At 36.3% G+C, this 19,052-nt stretch overlaps 1 protein-coding gene and 2 pseudogenes across 24 annotated transcripts in view; all 3 read left to right on the forward strand.

The window, feature by feature from the left end:
- Positions 1-3,405, forward strand: part of Limch1 (LIM and calponin homology domains 1) — a 329,430-nt gene extending 326,025 nt beyond the window's left edge. For all 22 annotated transcript variants that reach the window (XM_021262418.2, XM_087187511.1, XM_087187515.1 and 19 more), the window contains one exon: positions 2,745-3,405. In XM_021262418.2, the coding sequence (XP_021118077.1) occupies positions 2,745-2,770 (26 nt within the window). In that variant the 3' untranslated portion in view covers positions 2,771-3,405. The remainder of the gene's footprint in view (positions 1-2,744) is intronic.
- Positions 3,406-5,760: 2,355 nt separating this feature from the next.
- Positions 5,761-15,758, forward strand: LOC147825121 (ras-related protein Rab-9A-like; annotated as a pseudogene). The gene has a single exon (XR_015441343.1). The product of XR_015441343.1 is annotated as a ras-related protein Rab-9A-like (transcript).
- Positions 15,759-15,934: 176 nt separating this feature from the next.
- Positions 15,935-18,395, forward strand: LOC147825122 (nucleosome assembly protein 1-like 1 pseudogene; annotated as a pseudogene). Its single transcript, XR_015441342.1, has 2 exons — positions 15,935-17,560; positions 18,166-18,395. The product of XR_015441342.1 is annotated as a nucleosome assembly protein 1-like 1 pseudogene (transcript).
- Positions 18,396-19,052: the final 657 nt, after the last annotated feature.

Raw genomic sequence — 19,052 nt, forward strand, 5'->3', positions numbered from 1 at the left:
TTGGATTTCACTTCACACAGATGATAATCACATAGTCCTGGAGTTCTGCACTTTGTTTCTGTTGCTGTTGTTTTTGACGTAATGATAAATCTTGGCAGTTTTTCCATTTCCCATGTTTTTTCCCTTCATTCTTTTCAATGCCTTTTTAGTAGCTGCTGCATTCCCATTTGGTGGACTTGTCTTAACTTAAAACCAATTCTCAATGAAGGAACACTGGTTACTTTCAGTTTTTTAATATTTTTAAATGCTCCAGTGGACATCTTTGAATATATCTTGCTGAACGTTTGAAAATATTTTCAAAGGAAACATTCTGAACAGTAGTAGAGTTAAGAGGTGTGTGCTTTTTAATTTTTCAGACATCCTTCCTATCATTGTTCAGAAAATACATCCTTCCTGCAAAATTTCTGAGAGCCTCCTTGTTCCTCTACCCCAATGGCAACTCTGGGTACCATCATATGGTAGAAATGTCCACTCTGGGCTGAGGGTGTAGCTCAGTGGTACAGCACTTGAATTTCTAGTACTACAAAAAGTTCACTCTCCTGGGTGGGGAGAAACCTCTTTGCTTTAAACTGTATTTCTTGTAAGTTTGAATATCTTTTCATGTGTTCATGTACCATTTAAACTTTTTTTCTATAAAGTGCTTTCAATCCTTTATCCATTCTTCTATTAGCAACCTGATTTGGGTTCTTTGTGAAATAAGTCAAGTTTCCCTGTGTTATATTTTCTCCATGTTGTGATTGTCATGGGTTTCCTATTTGGGGATTTATTTTCACACAATTTCTTTTTTCATTTTAAGTAACTAAATACATAATATTTCCCTTTTTGGATTCTGGGTTTTGTGTCCTACTCAGAAAAACACTCTCTATTCTAAAGGTTAGAAAAAAAGAAACTTAGCTGAGATTCTGCTAAGAATTTTTTCTTTTTTATGTGTAAGTGGGTGACCATCAGGAATGTATGGTGAAATAAAAATTAAGGAGATAGCCAACCTTATTTTCTTCCAATTAGCTAATTATGTGAAAAACAATAAATAATCCCTTTTATTTTCACTAATTTGAAATGTTAACTTTCTCATAAACTAAGTCAAATACATATATATATATATACACACACATATATATATATATGGGTCTGTTTCTGGTTATTTTATTGTGTCTTATTAACCTATTTATTTTCCATTACTGAATGTTTTTAATTATTATGTGTTTATAATCTGTTTTAATAATGGCTACCTTCTCTGCAATTATTTTTTCCAAAAATTTTCTAACTTTTATATGTTTATTTTCTAGGTAAATGTTAATATCACTTTAGGCCATGCCAGGGAAGAGTATTGCTTTCTTTCTTAATGTCCTAAGAAATAAAGACTGTATATCTTAGGAATGACTAGGTGGAGGGTTTAATAATTTCACTAGAGAATTATAAATATATCTGAACTGTTTGACTATATCCCAGATGCAATAAAAGAGTCAGAATGAGAAGAAATGACTAAACATCATTTTTATTTTTTTCTTTCTTTAATTTTGCTTTGATCTGAGTTGAGAAGAGGCTGGATGGATAGATGTAAAAGGTAGTTTACATCACAGGCATCCAAAGTGAAACAAAATAATTTCATTTCATGGAATAATAAAACCTGAATATATAATCCTGTTTCCTTCAAGTAATGAGTCACATTTAAATGAAATTTTTCTCTTGGAGGGAAAAACAGCATAACAGCATATTAAAATGCAATTCCTAAAAGCAATGTAAACAGTTTTTAAGTTCGTATGTAAATGGGAATGGAAGTGCAAAACAAATTACCTGCCAGGTTCAGCTGTCACATGTTTAACTTGTGCAGATTGTGCTTGGGTGCTGGATGGCCGTGCCTTTGTGCGTGCTGTTCTGTTCCATCATTCACGCACCAAATGCATTGAGCGCAAACTCCCCTCCCCCTCCCCGGGGGCTTTTCCAATGTTATGATTGCCTCATCACAATCCTAGTGCCCCAAATGAAGGTCCAACCTTGTGAAGATTTCAGCAGGAAATATGGAACTTCATCCTTTCCAGATAACTTACCAGAGAACATACAAGATGCCCAATTAACTTTTTTATTTGAATTTCAGACCAAAAAATGATTTTTTAAACTTGAATTTCAGATAATCCATTTTTCCATATGTGTTTGTCCTCAATATTGCATGCTGTTGATTTAGTGCAAGTGTATCTCAGATACTACGTGGGCAGTACTTAGGCTAAAAGAGTATGTGTTTATCTGATATTCAAATTCTACTGGGTGTTCTTTATTTTTACTTGATAAATATAGCGAACTTATTTCTAGATCACATGTCTTCACATATGATCCTCTGGTTTTGATTAATTTAATCTCAGAGAAACCAAAACCTAAAGTAACTATGAGAAAAAAGAAATTGTTTTTTGTTTGTGTGTTTGTTTGTTTATCTGGCCCAGAGGATAAAGTAGAAAGCTTATTGGGGAGATTTACAGGATACCCAGAGTTCTTGAACCAGACTTCAGAGCATATGTACCACCTGGACACACTACTAAGTGGGTCTGAGATGGGCCAAATCGTCTGCATTGCTAACAAAGGTGATGTTAGTACTGCATGCCCTGACACCACACTTTAAGTAACAGGGTGTAACAAGTTTCCCCTCTCTGGGGGAAGAAAATTTGGCAAAGGTGATTGCTTATTTGGGAAGTTTTAAAACATCTGAAGCAAGAAATGCACAGGAACCAAAGTTGTTGTTTTCTTTCTTACAGGTGCTGGCCAACCTACAACATTATGATGTGGTTTTCAAGCTTTCAGATCATTAACCATTACTTTATCAAAGGTGTCCCCTGGCAAGTGCTTAACAAAATCCCAAGTTCAGGGGCTACTCAGCATTCATCTGATTTCTGAAAGGCTCTTCTGAAAGGTGGTGTCTGTTCTTTTGTAGCAGTGTTTGTGTTTTCCTGGGGGGGGGTGGTTGTTTGTTTTGTTTTGTTTTGTTTTTTGCATTTGCACAGTATATACAAAGGAATATTGAATTGTAATGATCTTGAATAGTTCAAAAAGGGGTTTTAACATGATCAAACAGGCTTACCATTTAAAATGTGTTACTCTCTTCTTTGGGAATTAGCTAAAGGATGCAATAAACCTGTTGTGTTTTAGTATTTCTAGATATTAAACACTTTATGTTTACAGAATTGAGCTGCAGAAAGTGCAAGACATGCCAATTTTAGTGGTCTTCTAAGACAGGAGCATAAATTTAATGCATTTCAGAAGAACTAAACATCACAATGAGCTCTATCTCTGAGCTATAACTTGTTTTTAATTCAGAGACACTCGTCTGATAATATATACTGTAATCCTGAAAACATTTGTGTTACTTACATTTTGAGGTAGAAATTATACCAATAAATTATTGCACTGTTAGTATTAGATTTTGTGTACCTTGGAAGTTACGTCATTAATATCGGCTGGTTCGTCAAACACAGAGGACCCTTGCAATATCGGCTAGACTTCTACTCGGGGACATTGCCCAAGGGTAGGAAGAAACCAGGGGGAAATATTTCAGTGATCATCTCCAAACTTAATTATGAAAATCTGTGAGGAAGTTTAATCTTCCAAAGAGTGGCAGGTCAATGGTAGTCGTGAGGCCTGCTTCATGGTGGCTTGCTTCTCTCTGAGCACTGGATTAGGAATCTTCAATAAGGGGCTCATATAAGGTGTGTGGGATGTGAAGCATGGAGCTAAATCTGTCATTAGTTGTGACCACTGCTCACCCTTGAGGGCCACATGCACAGGTATTCAAGGAAAAACATGAAGTCCATGCTAAGAGAATTCAGACGACACAATATAATAAGCCACTGTGTGTGACCAGCAAGAAGCTGCCGCTCAGATTGTGCCCTGTCTACTCTAATGAAAACATATGCACCTTCATTTTCCATCACCTTCCTTACTATGAAGAATTCTGGACTTTGCTCATGGAGTTTAGAAAGGAACTTTTGTGGAGACCTGGCTTATTTTTCTGCCCTGCGTGATAAGTTTCAGCCAGACGAGAAAGAAATCAAGTGACTAAAAACCATCACAATTTGCATCTCCAGGCTATTTTCTTTAAGACTGGGGAAAGGGGGACTATTTATTCTGCCTTAAAATGATGGCAAATCAGTGAAGATAACATTTTGTGAATGTAGACTATGGATACACCCCTAGTAGGTTAATGTAGTCATAAAAAAGAGATCAAGTAGATATGTTTCTGTTATGTAAGCAATACTTTCTGTGTGTCTTATTGAGTATGGCTAGCAATTATTTATTTCCATGCTAGATGGTCCTTTGCATGTGGGTTCATGTAGGCGCAGAAATTTCCTCAGCCACTGGAGGTATTTTGACCACTTTATCATTTGGACGAGCTGTTATTGGATTGAAATTTACACATCATTTCATTAAAAAATTGTGCCTTAGAAAATGCAAAGCTGTTGCACATAGTCAGAAATGAATTATGGATGCAGTACATTGAAGAGATGAAGTCACTTCCAAATTCCCATGACTTCTCATGGAGGTGTTTGCTGTTTTACAGGGAAAAATAATGAAAAAGAAAAAAATTCCTAAAATTTTTAAATTGTACAGATTAAGTCCAATATTTTGATTAACCACCTGCATGTTTTATTAAATATTTTGATAATGTGGATGTTTACACTTTGCATGATACTAGCAGAGTACTTTACCACAAATGATGCACAAAACATGTACAATATGGTCATTCATAACCAATTTTTATAGAGTACCTTTTACATGTGGAATTCCATCCATTATGTAAGGATTATATGAATATTGCACATTCTCTTCTGGTTTCACACACCCATTTGTACATATTTCTTAGTGAGACTCATTGTACATGTATTGAAGCCAGAAGCAAGTCAAGAAAGATAAAGCCGCATCCTCCAACTGCAAAACATGCTTTCCCATAATGAACACTAGTCACCAGCACAGAATAATCTCCAACATTTTCTAAATTCTAATTGCCAACTGTTTCTATTTCTATTTGATTTATATATCATTTAGAGTCAGTTACATGGCAGCTTAGGCAGAGTAGATCTTGTTTTTTCCAGTGCAGCATAATGAGTATGATCTATTTCTTTTCAAATAATCTTTGAGATCCCAGGAAAAAAAAAATGCTGTACTCTGTGGAGCTATAATGCAAATGTGTTTGTTTAAAAAACAGATGAGGCAAGTGAGTGATTTATTGTTTCTAAGGAAGTATATCTGATTTTTTTTCCTCATACTCCAAAAGCTAGTCTCTTTTCTTTCCTAAGAAAAAAATGGATAACTCTGTTTTTCACTAGCAAACTTTCATGACGTTTCTTCGTTCTTTCTATGTAGTGTTATTAATGCAATGCATATTCTAGTTATCTATACACAGCTTAAGATTTAACAAACTGAAATGATCCACCTCATATATGAGTCCGTCCAAAAGATGTTACTGTCCTGGGTGGGCCAATATTCTATATCACTTACACTAACTTTCATTTATAATATTTATTCTAAAATGCCTCTGAGAAATAGTAAAAACAAAAGCAAAAAGTTGTCTAAAATGCACAGCTTTTATAGAAAATGTACATTTATAAATAAACACTCAAATCAACTTGTGTTCCACTCATTTTTTTAAGGTTGGGCATCAGTTTTCTTACTTGGGGAACAGAGAGAATCAAGCCCTCTCTTGTGAATGTTGCTTCAGGCTCACACGGTCCACTGGTGGCAAAGATACATTCAAGTAATACTTATTTGAGGTCAACTATGTAAGACAAATCAAACTTACCTCATGGTTGTAGGGGAGGCTGAGGAATCACCTTCCAGGGCAGGATTTAAACACCTTGAGATGAGATACACAATAACCAGAAGAGACCATGCAAACGCTAGTGGAATTTATTGGTGGCAATCAAATGATGGTCAAGTTTCACCTGTGGTTGGAAGAAACCAAGGCAAGCCCTGTGAGGGCCCTGTGTGTGTCTCTGGCCCAGCACTGCCATGCTGTTTCCCACACACTATATGCAGCATGTTTCACTAAGGCCTCTTTTCTCATGCATCCAGGGACTACACTGTGAACCATGGGGTCTTTGCTGGTGCTTCTTTCTAAAATCCACATGGCCCCTGCCTTGCACTCTATTCCACATTTGTAGGAGGTGGTAGAAGCAAGGAAATCACTTGATATTTACAGGTGGCATTTTCTCAAGTTGCATTCTGCTTCCTTTTGCAAAGTTTGGTGGGCAGTTAGTTGTTTCTGCTGCTTCTACGGAAAAGTGGATGATGTCCTTCTAGTGAGAGTTTTAGTAGTTACCAGAGTAACCTAATATATCCATTTTTATTTAAATCAAAGTTCATGGAAGTAGAATGCCATTCCAAACAAAGAAGTCTGTTACTCGGTGAGGTCTCTAAAGAATATCTTTGTTAAATGAAAAAAATTTTGTTTCTGATGCACTGAAATAGATTTTTTTCCCATTCACTTTCTTCAAGATTTAAGGACTCCATTTCAGAATCCTAATCTACACCACAAAATCCCTTGTATTATGTGAGGCAGAATTTATAAATTAGAATGACTAGAAAGTTTACACATTCAAACAACCAGTTAGATATTGTACTTGAGAACCAAAAGAGGATGATAGAGAATGGTATGGACTGTGGCAAACTAAAAAAAGGACAGTTCTGTCTGAAGGAGACAGTACTTGGATACATCCATTTGTTTTCATGTGAAATCTCCAGTTTATGTTGACAATTCCAAAAGCTTTCTGACATGGTGCTGTCCAAAATTGTGAGGCTCAATACCTACAAGTCCAGTTTTGTTCTCAAGACATTGGTTCATAACCAACCATAGCTTAAATCTTCTCTTGGCTTTTCTATCAGCTGCTACTAATTTGCTCTGCTGTGAGTCATTTCATTTGACAAATACATCCATCAAAGGCCATGGAAAATATTTGCATTTCAGAGTGTGTTGGGTCATGCAGAGAAAGAAACTAAGGTATTGTTATGATTCATAACATTTTTGAGTGGCATTCTTGATGCACTGTTGTCAAAGATTGCTATTTTACAGGCACCAATGTTCAGTGTTTTGCCTAACTGTGCCCTTCCCCTTAATACTTTTATTCTTGTTCCTTAGTGATTCAACACCACAGAGAAGACATACGAGAATTTTTTCCCAAATTTGTCTAGAGCTTTCACAAGCATCATTTTATCTATAAACATAGCATTCCTGGCATATAAGGAGATAGAGGTATGCCTCTTTGTTTTACAGGTGAGAAACTGTGGTATAAGAGGCTAAGTGACATATCCTGGTTGAGTATATGATTTTACATAATTGTGGATTTAACCAACTGCTCCTAATTAGGGTTGGTCAGATAATTTCCTATTCAATTATTCCTGGCTCCTATGTCTGGGACCTCACATGAAAACAACTAGGAAGACCCCTCAGCATAGTTGAACTTTGGTAGAATTTCATCTGCACTCAGACACTAGAACATACTTTTTGCAATAAATTTACAGTTCTAAATAAATTATCAAATAGACTTACTATGCCATTTTTTTCCATTTGAGGTTTGAGAAAACAGAGGTCTCCCTTGTCGCCTGCCCTTGGGCACTTTGGCATTTGCTGTAGTGGAGACCAAGGGACCTCTCTGTACCAGCTGCAGTGGAGTCCACTGACCTCTGCAACACACACCACCTGCAAACCTCCTCTGCTGTCCAAGTCTGGTCCCCAGAGTTGGGAAGTGCTAGACCTACCAAGAGACAACACATTGTCCAGCCCTAATTTAATTTCACAGCTGGATCAGTTTTCTCAAAGTCAACAGCCAAGGCTTGAGCAAAAGAAGGACATTTCTAATCTCTCCACTGGTTCCTGTTCATACTGTGTCACTCCAAACATTCACTGATCCATGAGTCAAGTTGTTTCATTTTTTCAACAGGAATAATGAAATTGTCTGTAAAAGCTGTGTTCTTTATTGTTCACCAGGGACTAGAGAATTGTTTCAGTAGGCTCTGTGGGTTTAGAAAACACCCTGGCTGAGGGTGACTGACACATGACTGGAAGAATCCCCCATCACACAGTGTACCAAGCACCACATTCACACCTTTGTGGCACAGAATTAATTACTATCTCAACTCAGTTCACAGAAAGTTGCAATAAGTGTGATTCATGTTTTATGATACTTTGATATGAAACTCTGATATAACAACCACTCTGGAAAACAAGTGGGATATTAATTAGGCAAACAGAGAATGCCTTTTCTCACATGATCCAAGAAATCTTGAAAAAAAGGAATAATCAAAGGAATTTGTCTTACTGAACAGTAAAGTTCACTAGAAAGATAATAATAGATGAAATACATATCTGGGGCATAATTTATAAATTAAGTATAATTAACACGAAAAAATGGCCCAAATGTGTGGTTTATACCTACATGTCCCCCCAAGAGCCTCATGCACTCATCAGTCAGGGTTTGGGGAAGGTGATTGGATCATGGGGCTTATAGCTGACTTGCTATAAGAGGGGATAGGGTCTGGTCAGAGGAGGCAGTCACTGAGGGTGTGGCCTTAACCAATCCCTCTCTTCTCTGCTTTGGTCTGTAATGCTATATTCAGCTCTCCTCTGCTAGGCTCCTCTGCCAGCAGATCATGCAAGGACTGACACTAAAATAAACCTCTCCTCCTTTCAATTGTGGGTGTTGGTTGTTTTTTTTTTAAGCTTTGCTGAAGTGAACATTTTTTATTTTTTTCCCCCATTGTTTATTGGTACATTTTAGGTATAAAATACATTTACATACATCATTGGGATCTTGTACCATTACATGAATATCTTGGTTCTTATTTTTTTCCCCTTCCCCTGCCCTCCCTTCACCCCCTACAACCCTCCCTATTTGAAAAGACTTTGTTTCCATTTTGTTCCTTTTCTCATATTTTTTCTTTTCCCTTCTTTCCTTTCCCGTATCCCTCCCTCTTCCCCTGCTCCTTTAGACCTTTATTACACAATATCAATTGTATATTTTTTAAATGACAATGTCAAGATCTAGGAGACATTACCACAGATTTACAGAATCTAAAAGGATATAGAAAGCATGTTATAAAAATTTGTTCTGAAATAAATTTGATAACTTCTAAGAAGTACCTTGGAAGACAAATTAATGAAACTAGTTCTGGAGGAAATATAAAATTTGAATAACACCTATTAAAGAAAGTATATTCCTAGCTGGAAAACCTACCTATATGGCAACAACAGGATCATATACATTTTAACTGATAAATTATATCAAACAATTAAAGCAGAAAATAAAAGGAATACTTCTTTCCTCATTTTAGGAAATCAACATTGTGCTAATCCTAAAACTGGATAAAGATAATAGAAGAAAAAAGTATGAACATAGATAGAAATTTGTTTAACAAAACAAACTATTAGAAGCCAGATCTGGCAGGATGTAGAAAGTGGTTTTGTTATAGGGATGGCAGTGTTGGTTCAGCATTGGAAGTTCCACCCCCAGAAGTCATCATTTTAATGGATGAAAGGAAAAAGCCACATGATCCTGTCCCTAGTTGGAGAAAAAGTATCGGACTAAATTCTAGAGCTGTTCATGGTAAAAGCTGTCAGGAGACTAGAAGTAGAACAGAACCTTCTCAACAGATTAAAGACATGTACTCCGTACTTCCAGCGAGAACGCCTTATATGAATGGAGAAGATACAATGCTTTCTCCTTAAGGTGGGGAACAAGGGCAGATATGCCTACTCTTCCTCTGTCCATTAAACTTTGAAAAATAGGCCCCACCGAAATAGTCTGTCAATAAAATGACACAACTAGGATAGGATTGGCACAGCAGAAGCAAAATCTTTATATGTAGATGAAATGATCACCTACAGAGAAAATACTAAGAAATCTCTAGGAGCCCCTAGAACTTGTATTTCAATTTAGCAGGATTAGAAAACACAAGCTATATATAAAAATTCAGGTCTATGCATACTTGCTATAAATGAAGAATTGGATATTGAAATTTAAAAGTGATGCTGGAGCTGGAGCAGGTCAGCACCGCCGCCTCCGCCTCCTGCACGCCCTCTCCCCGACCCACTCTCCGTCTTCACTGCAGCCAGGCGAACCTGCCCGAAGCTCTCGGGGGTCTTCCATGTGGCCACGAGATAATGATGCTTGAACTGAATTATTAAGGGTTCTGAAGTCAAAGCTCCTAAAATTAATAATGGCAGGAAAATCATCACTTTTAAAAGTAATTCTCCTTGGAGATGGTGGAGTTGGGGAGTTCTCTTATGAACAGATATGGAACTAATAAGTTTGATGCCCAGCTCTTCCATACAATAGGTGTGGAATTTTTAAATAAAGATCTGGAGGTGGATGGACATTTTGTCACCATGCAGATTTGGGACACGGCTGGTCAAGAGCGATTCCGAAGCCTGAGGATGCCTTTTTATAGAGGTTCTGACCGTTGCCTGCTTACTTTTAGTGTCGATGATTCACAGAGTTTCCAGAACCTGAGTAACTGGAAGAAAGAATTCATATATTACGAAGATGTGAAAGAGCCCGAAAGTTTTCCTTTTGTGATTTTTGGGCAACAAGGTCGACATAAGCGAATGGCAGGTGTCTACAGAAGAAGCCCAAGCTTGGTGCAGGGACAACAGCGACTATCCTTACTTTGAGACAAGTGCAAAAGATGCCACCAATGTTGCAGCAGCCTTTGAGGAAGCAGTTGGAAGAGTTCTCGCTACCGAGGATAGGTCCGATCACTTGATTCAGACAGACATTGTCAATCTTCACCGAAAGCCCAAGCCTAACTCATCCTGCTGTTGATCGTTAGATGGTCGGTGCATTCTAACCAACTCACACGTACACACATGGTAAACACGAGGGTGGATAAGAGAGTTAGGGATTGCAGCAATGTATCATAACTAATAAAATTAATGTATGGTCACTTTCATTTGTTGGTGGGAGAAGGGACACATTGATTTACTTGGTAATGACACGTTGCCTTTCTAAATTGTAATGGTTGTCTAATGTTTCCTTAAATATGTAAGTTAGAGCTAATAAATGACCAAGACTTTAATTATAATTAAAACAAAAACTTGACTATTCTAGAAAATATACTTGGATTGCTTTTTCCCCAGGAAAAGGGAGAACTACTTTTATATGTGTATATTTTTATGGAGTTAGCATTCTATTCTTGGTTCAAGGGAAATATCTAAAGCAATAATGTTATAATATTAAAGATCAAAGACTAATGCATGTATATTAAAAAAAAGAAAATAAATAAAAGTTACGTGGGAGTACAAAGGACCTAAAAAAGTAAACAAAACAAGACAAAACAAAACAAAAAACAGTGTTGGGAGACACTTAGTACCTAATTTTAAGGCTTCCTTTAAAGCTACAGTAATCAAGGCAGTGTTGGTGTAAGGAAAGACATATAGATCATTGGAATAAAACAGAAAGTCTAGAACTAGAACCACACATATATGGTCCACTGAGTTTTGAAAGATTGTTTAACATTAACATTTTGCAGAATATAAACTCAATTCAAGAGCCAAGGAAAAGATAGTGCTTTCAGCAAATGGCATTAGAACACCTGGTATCTGTATATAAAAAATTAACCTCAACCCTTTATTTCCATACATAAAAATAACTTGAAAGGATCTATGAACCTAAATATGAAAGCCTAAAAGTATAAAACTTTAAGAAGAAATTATAAGGGAAAATGTTTATGAATTTAGGGTAGGCAAAAACTTCCTAGGATACAAAAAACATGATGTATAAAAGAAAAAAATTGACAAATGAGATTTCATCAAAATTTAGAACTTTAAATGACATCGTTGTTGGTATTTTTGTCCCAGCAACAAGGAAAGTAACTAAGACTCCAAATAAATATAAAACAGGTCCAAATAAATGTTAAAATTTTAGAGGATAATAATAATATCACAAATCAGTGTCTAAAGAAGGAACAGTTGATTAATGTCACCTCTTTATCAATTCTTCATGGACTAAAGTGTTAATGCAAAGAACAAAAAAGGAAAATGGAAAGAATGAAATATTTAAGTATATTTAAATATGTAGTAAAAAGAAATTTAAGTAAAAATATAAAAGTAATGAAAAAACAAGAAAAATATTTCCAACAAATATGACAGAGTTAATACCTATAATATATGAAGATGTATATAACATATAGACTCATGAAGAAAGAAATATAAATGGCCAATAAAATTTTAAAATCTTCAACCTTACTAATGATCAAAAGAAATACAAATTTAAACAATAGTTTTCATTAATTAAACAACAGTTTTAATTAGAAGTCATTCAAATATAAGAATCGAAAACTAAAACAAAAAAAGTTGAAAAAAAGCTATAAACCAAGAGGACATATTTGATATTTGTTGCACATACTATCAACAAATATCTAGTGTCCAAAATAGAAAAAAAATTCAAAATATCAATAGGGAAAGTAGGAACAAGTTAATAAAAAAAGACAAGCATGAATAGACATTTTACAGAAAATATGAATTCCAAAACATACCAACATTCAACTTTACTAGGAGGGAAACACAAAACCATAATGAGGTACCATTTTATAGCCGCCAGATTGGTAGAAATTTAAGACTTTGATGAGAGGTGTCAATAGAGGCATGGAACAACAGAAACACACTACTGATAACAATATATTGGTAAACAATCCTGGGTTATCTAGTGACATTAACAAGGGTTGTGCCCCTTGAACATGCTGATTTTACTTCTAGAACACAAATATCTCAACCTATACTTAATAATAGTTCAAAGGACTCCCAGGTGTATGCTCCAGGAGACATGTTTAAGAATGCCCTCCATAGCCCTGCTTGGATATAAGCTATGTTGTTCCAATTTAGCAGGAAGAAATAAGTGAACTGCAGAGTGCACACATATATTTGGGTGAATCTGAGAAATAAAAATGGCATTAGACTTAAATACCAAGACACTTATGATTGCATGTAAAACAAACCAAAGGACTGACACGAAGTTCAGGATTTGAAGCAGGATGGGAGAGGGGCCTAACAAGGTAGTTGCAAGGAAATACTGACTTTATTGTCATTTTATTTTATCACATTTATTTGTAAGTTCTGTTTTATCATAAGTATCTCAGCCCTTAATGGTGTTGCCATATGACTTTCTAAAGTGATTGTTTCAGGAATCCAAGCAGAGCATACTATTTCTCTCTATCATACTTAAAATTAGAATGTTGGGCTTTTTTGTTTTTGCTTTTATGATGGAAGTGAATGGTATCTCATTACTTTAATTTGCATGTTGCTCACTACTGGTGAGGCACAGATGAACATGTTTGTTTTCTTTATCAGTTTTCCTATTAAACAGCTTTTCTTTTTTAGACAGATTTTTAAGAGTGTGTAAATATCCTAAATCCTTTTATTTATTTATTTTGGAGGGGTTACTGGGGATTGAATCCAGGGCCTTTCCACTGGGCTACATCTTAAGCCCATTTATTTTATGTATTTATTTATTTATTTATTATATTTCTTTATTTATTAGACAGGTTCTTGCTAAGCCATTCAGGCTGAGCTCAAAATTGCAATCTTCTTGCCGTAGCCTTCCAGGGTCTTAGGATTACAGATCTGTGCCATCATGTCCAGATACATCCTAATTTGCTATCAATAACATGCATTGTAGATGTTTTCTCTCAGTTTCTGGCTTGTCTTTAAACTTTATCTTGTCTTTCTGCAGTGACATTTCAAATTTCAACATAGTAAATACATGAATTTCTTTACATATTTTGTGCTTCATATGCCTGTTTTAAGAAATTCTTCTCTTCACTGCCTGCTGTACAAGCGCAAGGGCCCAAGTTCGATCCCCCGTACCAAAAAAAAAAAAAAAAAAGAAATTCTTCCCTACTTTAATTCCACAAATAGTCCTATGCAACATAATCTTTAAAAATTCCTGGTCCTGAGCAGCTTGTAGGTTGGCTGGTGGCCCCACCCCTTCAGCACACACACACCCCACCTCTGGCCACTGGACCAAGCCAGCACTTGGATCCACACCACAGAGGGCAGTGGGTTAGAAAGGACATTGATCTGAGCTCCAGAAGATAGAACAGAAGTGAACAAGAGAAAGAGGGCCTCTCTGAGGCTCCTAGATGAAAATTGAAGCCCACTGAAAAAGTGAAGAAAATCTCTGCAAAAAAGGCACACCAGACCACCGTAGTTGGTAAGCTAGAGGGATCACCACCTCCAATCAGAACCTGGACTATCTTCAGGGGAAGGACAGCTGGAACCTGCAGTAGAACCTTGCAGAGTTCAACCCAACAGGAGGTCAGAGATCTCAACTTGGGCCTTGCAGGCAGAAATCAGCCTGAACGTCAGGGGACAGCTGCTGGCTTGCTGAGACTAATTAACTTACATCTGCACACTCCTGCCCATGTTGTCTATAGTGACAGCAGAGACATACCCTGAAGGAGGCCCTTTATTTTTATTTTTTATTTTCAAGGTAATTTTTTCTCTTATTTTTAATATTTTTTCTGATTTTTATCTTTTCTTTGCAAAATTTTTTCCTTTTTTTCTCATTTCTTTTTTTCCTTTTCTTTCTCTTTCTCTCTTGATCTCTCCCTCCCACCTCGTTGTTCATTTCTCTCCCTTTTATTCCTGTTCCTGTCCTAATTTGAATTTCTTTTTTTCTTACTTTTTCTTTTCTTCTCTTTTTCCTACTCTTGATTGTCACTAGTTTTAAAAGAAAAGTGAATACAGTTTCTAGCCTCCCTATTGCTGTTAGGTTGTTCTGTTCTTGTGTTTGTCCTTTCATTCTGTCTTCTCCTCTTCTCTTCAACACCTTCATAGAGTTCGTGTGATCTTCCTGTGCCCTCTGGCCTCACTTCTAACCTTTCCCTATCATACCTATCTATTCCTCCCTCCCAACTCCTTCTAAGTCCCCATCCCAAAGGGTAAAGTTGCTATATTGAAGAGTTTATTCACTATAGACATATTTGGGGCTGGTCCTCGACTTTGACTTAATTCACAGGCTTAAAAGTGACAGATTAATAACTACCACAAATTGTCATTTCCTAAACTGTGCTTGATGCTATTGTTGTTGCTGATTGTATCACTTGGGCTTAGGTGCTGTGATTGATCTAAGCTATTGTCCTTCCTGTTATACTGAAAACAAGATAGCCTAAGAGTCATTAGAGACTCAAAACCTAAAGGCCAGATATATCTGGAAGACACTTCTGAGCAAGAATCATTCCATAAAGGTTTTAATTACAAGCAACAAAGATACTTACAATAAGCAATATTGAAGTATCAACCCAGGAATTCAACCAAAAACAGTACTAACACCAAAAATAGAAATGAGAAGACACCTAAGCAAGGCACAAAATCAGACTACAAGCTCACTAAAGGCAAATTCTGGGGGAAACAAGGCGGAAAAGTCTGATAATCAATTACCTGGACACCCTGCACTGATGGCACAGGAAGTAACAAAACAGGTGAATGAAGCGCTAGAAAAATTCAAAGCAGAAATAGTTTCCCAGAGAACCACAGAGATGGTGAGCAGAATGAAAGACATGATTAGAGACTCTAGAACAGAAAGACATTTAAAAAAATAGATGAGCTCAGGACCATGATGGAAACCATGAATGCCCAGCATAGGAAAGAAATGGAAAGCATGAATGCCCAACATAGGAAAGAAATGGAATCCATGAAAAAGATTCACACAGATATATAGGAAATTAAAAGCTCTATTCAAAGCATTTGCTGCAGAATGAGCAAATGTGAAGACAGAATAGCAGATATAGAAGACAGGATTGCAGTCAGTGACCATGAAAAGAGAAATCTCTTTAAAATAGTAAGGGACCATGAGAAATCAATCCACCAGCTCCTAGATGATGCAAAGAAGCATAATACAAGACTGACAGAAATCCATGAAAAATCAGGAGAAAGTAAAAATGATATTTAAAAAAACTGTTCACAGCTTTTTTAGCGCCATCTGCTCGTGGTGCCGCCTCCTGGTCCTCCTGCCACCACGGCCGCCCTTAGTCACTCCCTGCGCAGCTCCCGCCGCCTGACTCCCCGAACTAGCTGCTGATATTTGCAGTTCTTACAACATGGCAGACATTGACAACAAAGAACAGTCTGAACTTGATCAAGATTTGGATGATGTTAAAGAAGTAGAAGAAGAAGAAACTGGTGAAGAAACAAAAATCAAAGCGCGTCAGCTGACTGTTCAGATGATGCAAAATCCTCAGATTCTTGCAGCCCTTCAAGAAAGACTTGATGGTCTGGTAGACACACCAACAGGATACATTGAAAGCTTGCCTAGGGGTAGTTAAAAGAAGAGTGAATGCTCTCAAAAACCTTCAAGTTAAATGTGCACAGATAGAAGCCAAATTCTATGAGGAAGTTCATGAACTTGAAAGGAAGTATGCTGTTCTCTACCAGCCTCTATTTGATAAGCGATTTGAGATCATTAATGCAATTTATGAACCTATGGAAGAAGAATGTGAGTGGAAACCAGATGAGGAAGAAGAAGTTTCAGAGGAGCTGAAAGAAAAGGCCAAGATTGAAGATGAAAAAAAAGATGAAGAAAAAGAAGATCCTAAAGGAATTCCTGAATTTTGGTTGACTGTTTTTAAGAATGTTGACTTGCTCAGTGACATGGTTCAGGAACATGATGAACCTATTCTGAAGCATTTGAAGGACATTAAAGTGAAGTTCTCAGATGCTGGCCAGCCTATGAGTTTTATCTTAGAATTTCACTTTGAACCCAATGAATATTTCACAAATGAAGTGTTGACAAAGACATATGGGATGAGATCTGAACCAGATGATTCTGATCCCTTTTCATTTGATGGACCAGAAATTATGGGCTGTACAGGGTGCCAAATAGATTGGAAAAAAGGAAAGAATGTCACTTTGAAAACCATTAAAAAGAAGCGGAAACATAAGGGACGTGGGACAGTTCATACTGTGACTAAAACAGTTTCCAATGATTCTTTCTTTAATTTTTTTGCTCCTCCTGAAGTTCCTGAGAGTGGAGATCTGGATGATGATGCCGAAGCTATCCTTGCTGCAGACTTTGAAATTGGTCACTTTTTATGTGAGCGTATAATTCCAAGATCGGTGTTGTACTTCACTGGAGACGCTATTGAAGATGATGATGATGATTATGATGAAGAAGGTGAACAAGCGGATGAGGGTTATCAGCTCTTTGAAGAAGTCAAAAGCTGCAGTAAACTTTTCCAATGTTGGCTGCAGTAAATCTTTTCAATAAAAGCTCTCTGGATGTCTCAAGTTGTGTTGGGAAATTTTTCATATTAGAAACTTGCAAATTAAATTGTATTATCACCAAACTCTGTAATCATGAAAATCTGTTAACCCATAGAGTATAAAATGTATTGAATTTCCCCGACATTATGAGCCATTTTTTTTCTGCTGTATACCTACTTCATGGATGCATTTTGAACTTTAATATAGGAAGGGGAAGAAGAAGATGAGGAAAATGATCCAGACTATGACCCAAAGAAGGAGCAAAACCCAGCAGAGTGCAAGCAGCAGTGAAGCAGGATGTGTGTGGCCTTGAGGATAACCTGCACTGTAATAGCCTAAACACAACTATTATTTACTTACAGCCTTATGTTTTTGTATTTTCTTGGTAGACTAACTTTTTTAAGGGAATTGATATTTTAAAGACCAATTTGTTTAGCATTTTAACTATAGTTTTACTGTCAGATACGTTGAATGCACAGATTCTCTGAAGCATGTCCATTCATTGCTGCAATTGGGTTCTTTGCATCATAGAATAATTGGAGTATAACTATGAAAATTAACTTTTTCCTGAAGAACCAAAAGTTTGCCTGCTAGTAGTAGAGTGGGTTTAAGTCGGTAGCATAGTTGTGGTTTTCATTTTTTTTGTGTTATAAAAATGCAGTGACTTATATTAAGACAATTCATCATTTAAAGGAAAAAAAAATGAACTTATGGTTAAGAATTTCCAGTAAGACCAAATCTCATAATTGTTAGCTTATTAATGGACTTTTATATTGTAGGTGATAGTTGATTATAAGGAAGCCTAATTTACATGGTTATGGTTACCACAGGGAAGTGAATAAAACCTAGAATTTGCAGAAGTTAAACTGATACTATTTTAGTGTACTTCTAAATTTAACATCTATTAACTAAGCATCATTTTTTTGTGGTAGGGTCTACCTTCTGCTTTCCTGGAAAGGATGACTTGACATCATTTGATGAGCCTATTTCACGTTTTTTGGTTGTTTATTTTTGTTGTTTGCTGTCTAAAATAAAAATGTTAAATGCAATTTTAGTTCTCACAAGGTAATGTCTTAATTTTGTACTAATTCAGGTTAGAAACAGAGGCTTAACTTGGATTCATGATAATTGTGCCCAGTTTAACATATTGAAGGAAAAGAAGCCAATTTTGGAAGATCTGATAAGCAAATGGAAAACAAAAAGTAAAAGCATAAAACCTCTAAATGGTTTGATACATTTTTTAAAAGAAGAAAAGTTAAATTTCATAGTTTTGGATTATAACTAGAGAGAAAGCCCTAAGCCTCTGTGGTCTATTCTGATCCTTAATTGCTTAGCTATGTCATTTACCCATGTTTCTGTTTACTATGTATTAAAATGGGTAGTACTGTTTACTTAACTACCTCACAGATGTGTTAAGGCATAGTACATTAAATTTCATGAACTGTTTCTCAGTCTCACTTCAAGCCTCAGAAATTTGAACCTATTTGTACCACAGTGTGATACTCAGAATTTTATTCACACCAGGCTTTGATAATTAAACTGGAAAATGAAGTTTAAACAGCCCTTTTGTGGATCTGGCCAGATAACACTCAGAATTCATGTGGCTACTATTTTAGTGAAAATGGATGGGGATGGGTTTGTTTCAAAAAGTCCAAGGATCTTTTTTTCCTCTGATATTCTAGATGAACATATTGTAGTAAATAGTATAGAGATTATGGGCCTAAAGTGGTAATAAGACCATTTTGGGGAGGGGAATGCCATTGAGTTTGAGACTTTAGAGCCACATTTAAAATACCTCAGGCTAATTACTGTTAATTTG

The sequence above is a fragment of the Heterocephalus glaber genome, unplaced genomic scaffold, assembly GCF_053883595.1.
Source record: "Heterocephalus glaber isolate CG9 unplaced genomic scaffold, H.glaber_assembly_v1.0 deba00001509, whole genome shotgun sequence".
Lineage (NCBI taxonomy): Eukaryota > Metazoa > Chordata > Mammalia > Rodentia > Bathyergidae > Heterocephalus > Heterocephalus glaber.